Source organism: Rhea pennata, chromosome 7 (assembly GCF_028389875.1).
Source record: "Rhea pennata isolate bPtePen1 chromosome 7, bPtePen1.pri, whole genome shotgun sequence".
Classification (NCBI taxonomy): domain Eukaryota; kingdom Metazoa; phylum Chordata; class Aves; order Rheiformes; family Rheidae; genus Rhea; species Rhea pennata.
Genome location: NC_084669.1, coordinates 37,164,412 through 37,176,627, shown reverse-complemented (window position 1 = coordinate 37,176,627; position 12,216 = coordinate 37,164,412). Strand labels below are relative to the sequence as shown.

The window sequence follows — 12,216 nt, the reverse complement described above, 5'->3', positions numbered from 1 at the left end:
TCCCATAACTCTATTCAACTCTGGTCACAGAAATCCATGGCTTTTTGGCTTCAAACTCAAGCTCTGTTTTGCACCGTCAGCTTCTTGTTATCTGGCAATAAGTCTCAATCACCCCAACAAGCAACTACAAACGGACGTTTCAACACGTGCCACAATTTCTCCATCCAATCCCACTTTTTCAGGTGTGAGAAGAACAGGTCTACAGTGAGACTTTGATTGTAAACATTTTAAAAGCTATGTGCCTTCAGAGACCTACCCAGCCAGTAGGTTCTGTGGATTACATGACATTGTACTAGGATTTTTAAGAGCAAAAATTTCTAGTAGCAACTCTTCTAAAGACTCAAAGAAGTTCTACTAAAGCAAAAACTTTTCAGAAAAAAAACAAAAAAACAAAAAAAAAAAAAAAAAAAAACCCCACTGCCTTGAAACAGCAAAGTCACCACTAAACAACCAACCTGATATTTCACGGAGGGCAGTTTGCAAGTAAGCCGGAATATTCAACCTAAAGCAATACTGCAGCCAAAATGGAAAGTACATATTCATATAACACTTGCTCCTACTGCAGCCTCGCCTTTGCTTGCCTGGAAGTAGTCCCAAACGACATGACCTCTGCTGCCTCAGTTCTCCTATTCAATGCATGATACTGTAGTTCGAGTGACAGCCAAATAGTGCTGCATCATTTTTTCCAAGCAGTTCAACAAGCACAAGAACAGCTTATCAGGAACTTGCAACAGGAAAGGAGCATGCCTCAATATACTCCTTTAATTCAAGAAAGACTATTTTGAGCTTGTTTTGTTACTAGCAACATATATTGCTTGTAATATAACTCTTCCTTCCAAAAAGGAGATTAGAGTTTGGTTTTCTGGAACCCGTTGCACACAACTCCAAGCACTGTATTAATGTAATTATCAAATCTACTCAACATTTAGCCAGTGAAATTCCCGTTACCACAATTTCTACCTTTGAAACAAGTTTGTTGATAATAGGAACAGCCTTGCAGCAAGCAGCTGCCTGCCTTATGGGCTTTTAATGCAGCAGATGCCGTTATGCATCATAAATATGCCATGTTCTATCATGCGATGAAACATTCTTCAACTCCCCCTCTCCCCTCTGCACAAAGCCAAGAGGATTTCCCAGGAAACATGATAAATTAAAGCATTCTCATTCCAAAAAAGAAAGCACATTTTTTCCCCCCAGGAAATCTCTGCACTTTTCAGTTCACTGTTATTTGAGGCAAAAATTATTTTTTCCTGGACGCCTCCCCTCCCACCTCTCTCCCACAGAGCCACCTCCCTCACAAAAGAACCTTTGCAATGTTTCAGACAGGTTCTCAATGAATAAAAATGGCTTAAGAAAGGCTGCTGCATTGCACGTTAACTGTGTCCATTTTTGTCTGGAATCAGAAAACAGAAATGGGACACAGCATATCACATTGCAGAGAAATTTTCCTGTTCAAGGATTACGTTGTCTTTACATATGTAAGGCTTCCCACTGAGAACAAAAATCATCATCCAGACTTGAAGTATATGCAGCCTGAGAGATTTCAGCATCGTGCTTTCTTGATAGCTATGGATATCTCCCTAGTCTTCCACTTTCCCTCCTTTTCCCCCTTAAAAGCTTAATTTGCCAGAGTAGCATGCAAAACTCTTACTTTTGGTGGCACCTAACCAGAGAGAAGACTCACTGTCACTCTAAGTCCAAATGACTAAGGGAAACAACATGGATAAATGATGAAAATTTTGTATTAAGAAAAAAATCCAGTTTTGTTAAACAATGAGATTAAATCTATTTCCTTTTACAATAAACTGTCACAACCAATCTCTTTGATTTCAAGATGTTACCTTAGAGTTCACTATTCTGATTAAATTTCATAATCAGTATTGACTGATAAATCCCCGTTTGCTGTTCACTCTATAGATTCCATTTGCAATTTCAAAAGTAAGCAGCAGCACAAGAAACAGCTTTGTAGCAAAAAGAAAATTAGAGTTTAAGCACAATTCTCTGTAGTAATTTTCTGATTTCAAACATTTGCAGTGCCAAGATGTGAGGAAGTAGGTTAGAGAAACGATCCCAGGAAAGCAAACCTTCGTAGGACAACTACGTACACAGTTATTCCATATGTTAATCAGTTGCTGTCAGCGTTTTACCAGAACACAAGTCTTAATCAATCATAAACACAGACTTTCACCAGAATACAGGACTCAACTGACTATAAAGATACAGGCTAAGATCATGAGATAAGCCAGTCTGAGCACGTCATGTGTTCCATGCAAAGTCCCGTTTTAAATATTCAGGTTTCAAGAACCCAGGGAAGCTCCTATTGAAAACTCAATTTTACTTCAAGTTAGAACTAGTGTATTGTTTCCATTATGAAGTACTTCCTACACCTTGCTCTGTAAGGGAGTACTCTAAATTAACACAGTCCCTTAACTTAGACTCTACAGTACATAAACCAACTGACAGGTAGATGTAAGGATGAAGGAATCCATGGAAAGAACAGAAGCGGACACAGAATAAACAATAATGGCTCAGTAGGTACCACCAATGCCAAGTTCTAGCTGACAATGAACGAACTCATATGTCAAGGGAGGACCTCCTACTAATTGGAAGCTTATTTTTTATGAATCATTGACAGAACTGATGAATTTACAAGGAATGTGTCAGATTTTAACTGAATGGTTCTTAAAATTGCTGTTTTAGCTTCCTCTAAAACATACAAATCTCAAATGGAGAAGCAAAACATTTACATTACTATATTTAGGAAACACATTTTTCCTTAGCAACTCCACAAAACTGCAAGTTACAGACTCCTCTTTTAGTAAGGCACAATAATAATTGACATGAGATCATCCAGATACACTCACTGCACATCTTACGGGAACATCACATTTTTCATAATGAAATAAAACAATGGAAGTTTTGTCTGTTCCGCTGCTCTTTCAAGGTAATGTGGTGATGCAGAAGGAACACAGAGTAACTTAAGACTTTCCTCCAGCAATTGACCTAGGAAATAGGAAGATGGGTTGGAAACCCCGTTCAGAATACGGAAGAAAAGGATGCTGTCTGCCAGCCGCTGACCCTATGATCCTTTCACTCAAGAACTGATCGGAGACAGTTTCCCCTGTGAAACTTACAGTGAAACTGTAGGTTTATCCAAGAAATTCAGTTAGTTTTGATTCCTCTTTCCAGACCACGCATACAAAACTAACTGCAGTGAAATTCAGTTGCAAAGGCATTCTCAGATCACGTCATATTCACGTACCGTACAGTAAGAAGCTTCATGCAGTACCAGTCTGATAGAGTGCTTCGCTGTCCACAGCTCCTGCACACATACAGAGCAATATATACTGCTTTGGATATATTTGTAACAATTGGCCTTGTGCTTTTACCTGGAACCCATTCTCTCTTGCCCCATTTCTATAATCTACAATCCAACCACTTTTAAGAAATGGAGAGGCTAGGTAGGCACGCATCTCAGGAACTTAAAAAGCAACCGAAGCTGTTACCATAGCATTATTCCAAACAAAAGTCCTCTTAAAACAGCAATACATTCCACAAAGCATTTCCTTCAGCTCTACGGAGCTCCTTAGACTATGACCTCAGAGTAAATTCTTTTATTCCCAGAAGGCACCAGGCAGAATGCAAGACCGAGCCACTCATTTTTATGAGTTACTAGTTTTTATTACTATTGTGGATGCAAGGCAACATGCTCTTCCAGCCCAGCAGGGGCAAAGTTTGAGATAGATTGTCACAGTCTGGTACCGGCCCAAAGAAAGCCCAGCATGCAAGTCAGCCTGCCAAGTCACTGCTGACCACGTTCTCTATGAATTGGCAGGTACGCCACTGTCCCCACTGGAAACTGATGATTCCAAAAGCATTAAGGACCAGACACCCTTTAAGTGCTTTTCAGAGAGGAGGTCTATTTGTGGACTGTGATACCTTCCTCACTCTTGCCCAGCCCAATTAAAATCTCTTACCAAATGCTATAAAAGTAGCCCTGGAGACATACGGAACTTAGACTACCCTGCAGCATCTGTTACAAATCAATGGATTGCTTCTTTGAGAACAAAGGCCATTCTCAGGTAGATCCTTTATGAGTTACCTACCCAAATGAAATCCACGTTTCAATTATTCCACTAAGCAGTTTTAGAGATTTGACAGTTACCTCATTGCACGACAGTCCCTTTCTCCTGCAGAGCCAACATAAGTGATTCACTGAAATAAGCTTGCTCTCCAGTTTTCCTCTCCTACTTATCCAAGTTGTTCTATACCTCTTAATTCCCTAAAAGCTGCCAAAAATGCAGAAAAAGAGTGGATGTGCTTCATATTTTACATGAGACAGAACTGATATCCCACAGGCTGGCCATACTGGAAAATAATTCTCTGTCACTTTCAAGTACTGCATGTTTTCTTCTTCATTAAAATGGCATGCCATTTGGATGACCAAACGGGACATTAATAAGGGGAAGAAAACCCTTTGCCAAAGCTTTAATAGGAAAAGAAAGAACAAGTCATTTTCCTCTCCACATTAAATACTCAAGGACAAATCAGTCCTTAAAGCTAGATCACTGTAGTTTGCCCTCAGAAAGCAAGTACCAAAATATAACCAACATATCAGCAATATCAAAGGTGGTCTCTCACCCAGACAGCACTTCATAGATTAGAACTATTCCTCCGTGACAAACAGAGTACAATAGTAGCTTGCAAGTATCTGTCAAGGGCAGTTTCTCACACACACAGGACTGCCAAAGAAAATGAAAACACAGAAAGCGGCATTTGGGATCTCAGGAAATCTAACCACTAGCTGACACTAGCAATACTTGCTCAAAACAAACAGAAAACCTCCAAAAAACCAAACCCCCACCACCTAAAGGTACAGTGCAATAGACTGCAACTGAGAACACTAATAAAGGCCTCATTTTCATCAATCACAACTAGCAGCAAACTAACACTGAACCCGCCTACTGACGATCTTCAGAGGCAAAGCATTTGTTTTAGAAAAACTACAAGTCCTCTTCCCAGTGAGAATTTCTTCAACTCTAAGAACAATAAGCACCTACAAACAGGAAAATAACTTAAATTACACATTGTTGTCATGGGAAGGCTATTTTATAGAACAGCAAACAAATTACTTGTAGCACAAATCTGAACTGAAGTCACAAAGGTTAGGTTTCGCCCTCAAGACAGGGTGTGTCTTCATCTTATGGAATGTCTTACCTTCCAAATCAAGTCTAAAATCAGCTCTAACAAACAAAAAAAATCAGATGTCTGACTTCCATAAGGAGAGCCATACCCATGGTAAATGAGCATAGCTGAGAAATGCCCATATGGAAAGAGAGCTGTCCTGGAATTTTTACAGTAGTAACATCAACCTTACTGTAATTTCCTTTCCTATATAGGCTATATATAAAAATTTTTGATTTTTCCAATAGACTGTGCTATTGAAAAAAAAAAAAAGCATAATCAAGCAACAGTTAAAAGTCCCAGTATTTTCTCCTTTCTGAATAGCCGACATCTTTCACATAAGAAGCCCAGAAAGGGTTCCGTGGATGCTACAAAGTAACTCGCTCATATTCACTAAGAACAGCACCTTACAGGACACAAAAAACTCTGAAATGCTTTCGTATTTTAAAGCTGACCTCCCTTCAGAATCTGCTTTGCTCTGTAAGAATAAGATTAAGAGAATGTTCTTATGACTTTTGTACAAACAGCCTTCTGATCGTTCACCACTAAGATTTTCTTTGCACAAAAAAAAAAAAAAAAACACGAAAGCAATCTAACAGAATAGCTGAACGATACAAAACTTCTGACTTACCTTAGTACTAGTATTTCATTCTCTAGAATTAACTAAAATCAGATACCTACTTCTCATTTGAAGTAAAAAAAGAACTGGAAAAGTTTTCTTTAATTCTAAGCTTTCTAAAGTAGTATTCAGCTGTAGCCTTTGTTGAGACAGTCAATCTGATATGAGGCTACAGATCTCCTTTTGCCTTACACTTCAAACAATTTAGACACCTTTTCAGTGGGCAAGGGGCAATAGCAACTACAAGAAGTTTTTACATTTCAACCAAGAGGTGAACAAGAAGTCAGCAGGGCAGCAAGTATATATGTGGGAAGGGGTGGGGATAGAGAAAGGAGGAAAGAAGCAGGAGAAAAGGGAGCTTTAGTGTCGGTGGTGAGACCCATTTTTACGGTTAAATCACCTCTTGAATTCCGAGCACATTTGAACTACACATTCGAGCAAAAGCTGTAATAAAACAAGGGAAGTGTTGAACTCCTTCAGTCAGAATTTATATAAAAGAACGCATGCTAGGCAAGCATACCACAGACAAAAGATAACCCCGTAAATGAGATCTCACTGCAGCATAAGTGGATTTGGCTCCAAGAGCTTTATGTACGCTAGGATATTCTCTGCATTTACAGAAGTTCTGCCAAAGAGGTATTTATATTTGAGTTCAAGCCACATCCCCATCTCTACTTCTAAAGCAGTACGAGGTGCATCTTTTCTTGTTCTATAGCAGTGCACAACACTGCTCCTATTAAATGAATAAGAGCTCTGAGAGCTTACCCTTACCACCCGCACCACTCAGATTAAGCAGGGAGTCAAAGAATAGGCTTGTCTTGCTTCATAAGGAAGTTTCCTCTTCAGAGCATCAACTTAAGTAATTCTCTCCACACTTCTCTGAGGGCAAGACGTTTGACAGAAAAGTAGCAACAAGCCTTGTTTTAAGCACCAGAAACTATTGCAGGATGGAGACTTTAATTAATAGGGAGTGTCTCAACTTATAGCTGCTCTGATTCCCACAATTTGCTCATCTATCCAACACCACTAGACTAAAAAACTTCACCTAATCCACTGAGCAGTTGGCTCCATCCACATTCCACTCCCATTGCTTAAAAAAGGCAGTGCACTGGATTGTACATTTGTTCTCCTGTGGCACACCTTGCAACAGTTCAAACTTCCTCCAGCGAGCACTAGTCAAGCTTCTCCCCATCACTCTCACTGCGTCGATCCTTTCTCACTTCTTTCATGCATCTGTTATATAGAAAAAGAAACCATTCAAAACACCTTTCTTCCACTTCGCCTCGCTTGCCGATTCTGATTTCTGCTGTCTGTCATCTTCAGCCCAACAGAAGTTACCTTGGACTGACTAAACTGACTGTCTCTTCACATTTGACATCCCAGCCAGGCACCAAATCTCCGCCGCTGCCTCCCAAAGATGACATATATTCAAAGTCAATTTAAAAACAAACACAAGTACTATCCAAGTTTCACTCAATGAACTATTCACCTGTACTCTGCTCCAAAGCTGTAGCCATCCACATTTCCTGTAACATTACAACCCCCTCTAGTCTAGTTCTGCAGTTTGTCCACCATACACAAGCTGCTAATTATCTTCCCTTTATAAGGTTTCTCCCACTATCACATACATTTAAGCAAGACTGAATGAGTGAAAAAAAACAGATATAACCTGAACTACTTCCGCTCTGAGTCCATTTATTCAGCTCTACCACATCAATAGTATCAGTTCCCCAGCCTCACTAACTCTCAAGTAGTTTTGCCAACTGATTATCTCTTTACTTTTCACAAATGATCACCCTTCTAGACACTTCTCATCACCTTCAGAGGGAGAAATCGCAACTATCAGTACACACTCCCTCCTGTCTGCCTCCTCTTATCCTGTGACCAATAAATGAGTTTCATTCATGTGTGCTGCATCTTCCCCTGCTCGCCCCCCCCTTCTTCAAAGTATTTTCCTTTCTCAGTAACCAGGTCAATTGGTCCAGGCTCTTCCAGCATATTTCATATCCCTGGTGAAAGAACTCGCCCATAAGGCCATTTAACATCTCCATCCTATTTCAGGAAAGCCCATATATTACCCCAGCAAGAAACCAGCCATCTTGAGAAGTCATTGAGTAGATTCACTATACTAAAATCAAAATTGCATAGACACACCTAAAATAATCACTACATTAATTACATTATATTATACAACTTTTTCTTACCTATTTTCTCATATAACTCACTGACTCAGGAACCTTATATGATTCAATCCTACTACAGAGCAGGATCAACTGTACACTGGCTATGCCCGGATGATGCTAGTCTAACCTGTCCTAACCACCTCCAATAATGTGAATTTAATGGCTTTTCCAGGAACTATTTCAGTGCTTCAGTGCTTTAAGTGTTCGCAAAAGTTTTCCAGCACCTAACCAAAGCCCTCTTTTTGCAGTGCAAGGCCATTACTTACTGTCCTATCCGGCACTGCTCAGACTATTCCCTTCTTCTTCGCAACAACTTCCTTTCAGTTTTCTCTTCAGTCTGAGGAGTTCCTGTTCCTCTAATTTCTCCTTGGAGAATTACACTTCCTCGGCCTCTGACATTCTCAGATCTCTGCTCTCTCCCACTGGTCCTCAGAGTTTCTGAAGTACAGTGCACCAGAAAGGATAACTCATCTTTTCTCTGTGGAGCCAAACAGAAATCTTACAGATACTTTTAAAAGTAATAGTTACGACAGTAGGTACCCAACTACTCAGAGCAAGCTTGCCTACTGCATTCAGTGATATCTCATTATTAGACAACGAAAGAGTGTTAAGCCCGTAGCAACCACAGTTATCATCATCTCTCAGATCATAACATAGCCACAGATTACGTATGAAGATTACAGGCTGTTTGATTTGACTTGTGCACAAAGTCATTACTGAAAAAAAATAATCAACACAGCAGCACAAACCGCTAACAGTGAGGTTGCCAAAAATCATACAATGTACCTCAACTTGGATCACAGCCAGTAGAAGTTTCCAATCATCAGTTCAAGGGACTTAGGCAAAACCCACCCAAAAGAGACAGTTTGGACAGGATAAGTGCATTTCTGAGTGTGCCTATGTTTCAGGATTGTCTTTTTAGCCAGGAGCATAGCAGTGGCAACGCAGCCCAGATGAACGGAAGAGACTCGAGATACTTTTCCATGGCTGTTTTTAATCTTTCACTTTTTATATGCTTGCTTCTACCCAGCCTGATTAGCAGGATCAGATATAAGTGAGTCTCTTGTTACATTAATCTCAAAGGTCCAACCTCCATTTAGATAAATAATTTATCGCTCTCAAGGCCAGCCTGGTTAAAAAAAAAACAACACAAGAATAATTATGAAAGCTGAAACAAGCTGAAAAAACTGTTCCACACTAGAATGCCTGATCTGAATTCAGGGTGCTTGCGGCCTTATTAGTAGGCTAGTATTTACAAAGTTTAAATTCAATATTTCCGAAGCTGCACTTCATGCCTTTCGATAACCACAGGGCAAATACTGGACTGATACATTGAGACACAAACTCCCTAGCTGTAGAAACATATTAATTGAAACAGAGGAAGAAACTTTCAACACTCTGAAGATACAAAGCACATACAAATGCTTAACTGCTCTTTAAAGAGCACATAGGGATCCAGTGTTATATACGCTTTTCCAAATAAGTTCAGAGTTCTGCTTCATGACCTAACAAATACAGGATTTCTGTGGTTTTACATAGTTTCACAGTTAGTTGCTTCAGTACAACAACAACTAAGCAACAGGTTCACACCTTCAACTATAGGTTTTTGAGGTTTGGGGTTTTTTTGTTTTGTTTGTTTTTTGTTTTTTTTTCCTAGACAGAGAGAGAACAGATTGTAGCAAAAATTAGAAGAATATTGCAAGGTTACATACTGTTACCTTAGTTTAAAAAGAAAAACCTCACTGTAATTTTAGCAAACCTTTGAAGCTCTAAGTTTCAACCTGCTGCCTTTACAGGTGTCCCATCAAAGCCTACAGAGGCATAGTAAGCAATGCTTGTGCTGCTAGTCATTCGTTTTCTAGTGAAGCCAACGAACATGCTACTGCTCCGCAAGAAGCAAAATAAAAATAAAAATTTTTAAATTTTTAAAAAATCACCATTTCGTCAAGGACATCCACCAGGGAATTCCCCCAATCTGCTCCCTACACCCCTCCAACCGACCCGACCCTCGCTGACCTTGAAACGGGGGAAGCCGCTGCCTCGGCATCACCCCTCTTCCTCCTCGCCCCCGCCCCCGGGGCTGCTCCGCGGCGCCCCCGCGGCGGTGCCACCTGCCGGCCGCGCCGCGCGCCGCCCGCCGGAGCTCGCCGCGCTGCGCGGGGCGGCGCGGGGGGCGCCCGGCTACCCCCGGCCCCGCGCCCGTCCTCGCAGCGCTGCGCCGCGGCCCCGCTTCGGGGCGGGGGGGGGGGGGGCAAAACCCAGTATGGAAACGCCACTGCCTTCGTGCCGCCGAAACGAGGAAGCAGCGACGGAAAACTGAAGCGCCCCCCGCCCCGGGAATACCGGCACCGGTTACTGCGGTCTCCCCCGCCCCGCACTGCGCGGAGCCCCGCGTCTCCTCTTACTTTCGGGCAAAGCGCACTTCCCCGCCTTGCGGGGGGGGCCGTGCCACGAGCCGGCCGAGAGCACGGGAGTACCCAACGTTTCGCTAGATCACAGTCCTACACTTTCTTTTTCTTTTTCTTTTTTTTTCTTTTTTTTCCCCCCTTTTCTTCCTCCCCTCTGTTCCTCAGCTACATCGGAAAACCAGAGCAGCCTCTGAAAGCACAGGAGCATCCCCCGCAGGCCAGCGGTGCACTGCGATCCCTCAGACGCCTGAGGTGAGGGATTGCTCCCAGCCTCCCCCGAACAGTCCTCACTCTCCCAGCAACGAGCGAAGGGAACACAGCCGACTCCTCTTTTTAAAAGCCACACGCATCATCTGACTGACAGCTCCCGCCGCTTATCGCCGCACTTGCTCTCCTGCCACGCTCCGAGCGCCTGGAGACCCAACGCCTCGCGTGGCTAAGTGCAAAAGACGCGTCTAATTGGGAAGCTTTGGGGCGAGGAAAGTTTTTAAGTTCAGGGCGAGGGTTCTTGGGTTTTTATTTTTTCCTGAGAGGGGGCTGAGGAGGGGCGAGCGCGGGCACGGAAGGGGGGACGCCAGGGCTGAGCAGCGGCGGGCGGGCCGGGCTCCGCTCAAGTTTCGCCCGCAGCGATGACCCCGACGCCGGCGCTAAGAATAACGCGCAGCTGCCGCGCCGGGGCCCCGCACCAGCCTGCGCCGCCCGCCCCGGCGGGGACCCCGGCGGAGCGCGCCGCCACCCCCGAGGAGAAGGAGGAGACGCCGGGCTGGGGGCGGGGGGGAAGCGCTCAGCTCAGCGCCCCCCACCCCCGCCGCCCGCGGCCCCGCGCGCGCCCGCCCCAACGGCCGCGCCCGCCCCTCAACGGCCGCGTCCGCCCCAACGGCCGCGCCCGCCCCTCAACGGCCGCGCTCCCTCCTCGCGCCGCCGCCGCCTGAAGGGCGCAGCCCCGGCGGCGGCGCGGGCGCTCCCGCCTCACTTACCGTCCGGTGTCGCTGCGGCTGCCGGCGCCGCCCCAGCGCCGGGAAGCGGCCGGCCGCGGTGAGCGCGCCGCCGCCGCGGCCGAGGAGGAGCGGCAGCGCCCTGCCCGCCGTGGCCGCCATCGCGCCGCTGAAGCCGCCCCGCGCGCACGGCAAGGCTCGCGCTGCGGCGGCGGCGGCGGCGGCTGCTGCTGCTGCCGCCTGGGCGGGGGGGGGGGGAGGGGGAGCAGCTGGGCGGGGCTCGCGGGCGGCGCCAGCCAATCGAGGCTCTCCGTCGCCCGGCCCGGGGCTTGTCAAGCGACGGGGCAGCCGCCAATCAGAGCCAGGCGGCCGCTCTGTGCGGCCAGAGGATTGGCCGCTGCCTTCCCTCCCCTGCGCGCGGCGGGCGGGGCCGCGCTGGGGCTGGAGGGCAGGGAATCTCCACGGCCGGGCGCCGGGGGGCGGCGCCCGCGGGCGGGATAGGCCGCGGGGCGGGGCCAGCGCGGGGGGCGGGGCCAGCGCGGGGGCGGGGCCAGCGCGGGGGCGGGGCCGGGAGCGTGCAGGGGCGGGGGCGCGCGCCGGGGAGCGGGGAGCTGCTGCCCTGGGGAGAGGTGCAGGGCGCACCAGGGGGGGATGCACGGGAAAACGATATGTATACGGGCCTCCCCGCGTGGGAGGTAAAGAGGCCGGACGCGGGAGAAGTCCTGTGAACGGATGTTCGCTTTGCTGGTTTTCCTTAGAAAGGGTTTTCCCGCTTTGCCTGAGGGATGCTGTAATTACGTTGGCCATTCCCGGCGAGCGCTTTCGAGGACGCGAGCACCGAACGCAAAGCCCGTGCGTCCGGCTCTGATCTCTGCCTCCGGCGCGCG

At 45.8% G+C, this 12,216-nt stretch overlaps 1 protein-coding gene across 1 annotated transcript in view; it reads right to left on the bottom strand.

The window, feature by feature from the left end:
- The window catches only part of MCU (mitochondrial calcium uniporter), an 86,540-nt gene extending 75,049 nt beyond the window's left edge, over window positions 1-11,491 (bottom strand). Inside the window, exon 1 of the mRNA XM_062580347.1 lies at window positions 11,372-11,491. Within this exon, the coding sequence (XP_062436331.1) occupies window positions 11,372-11,491 (120 nt within the window). The remainder of the gene's footprint in view (window positions 1-11,371) is intronic.
- Between the last annotated feature and the right edge of the window lie 725 nt (window positions 11,492-12,216).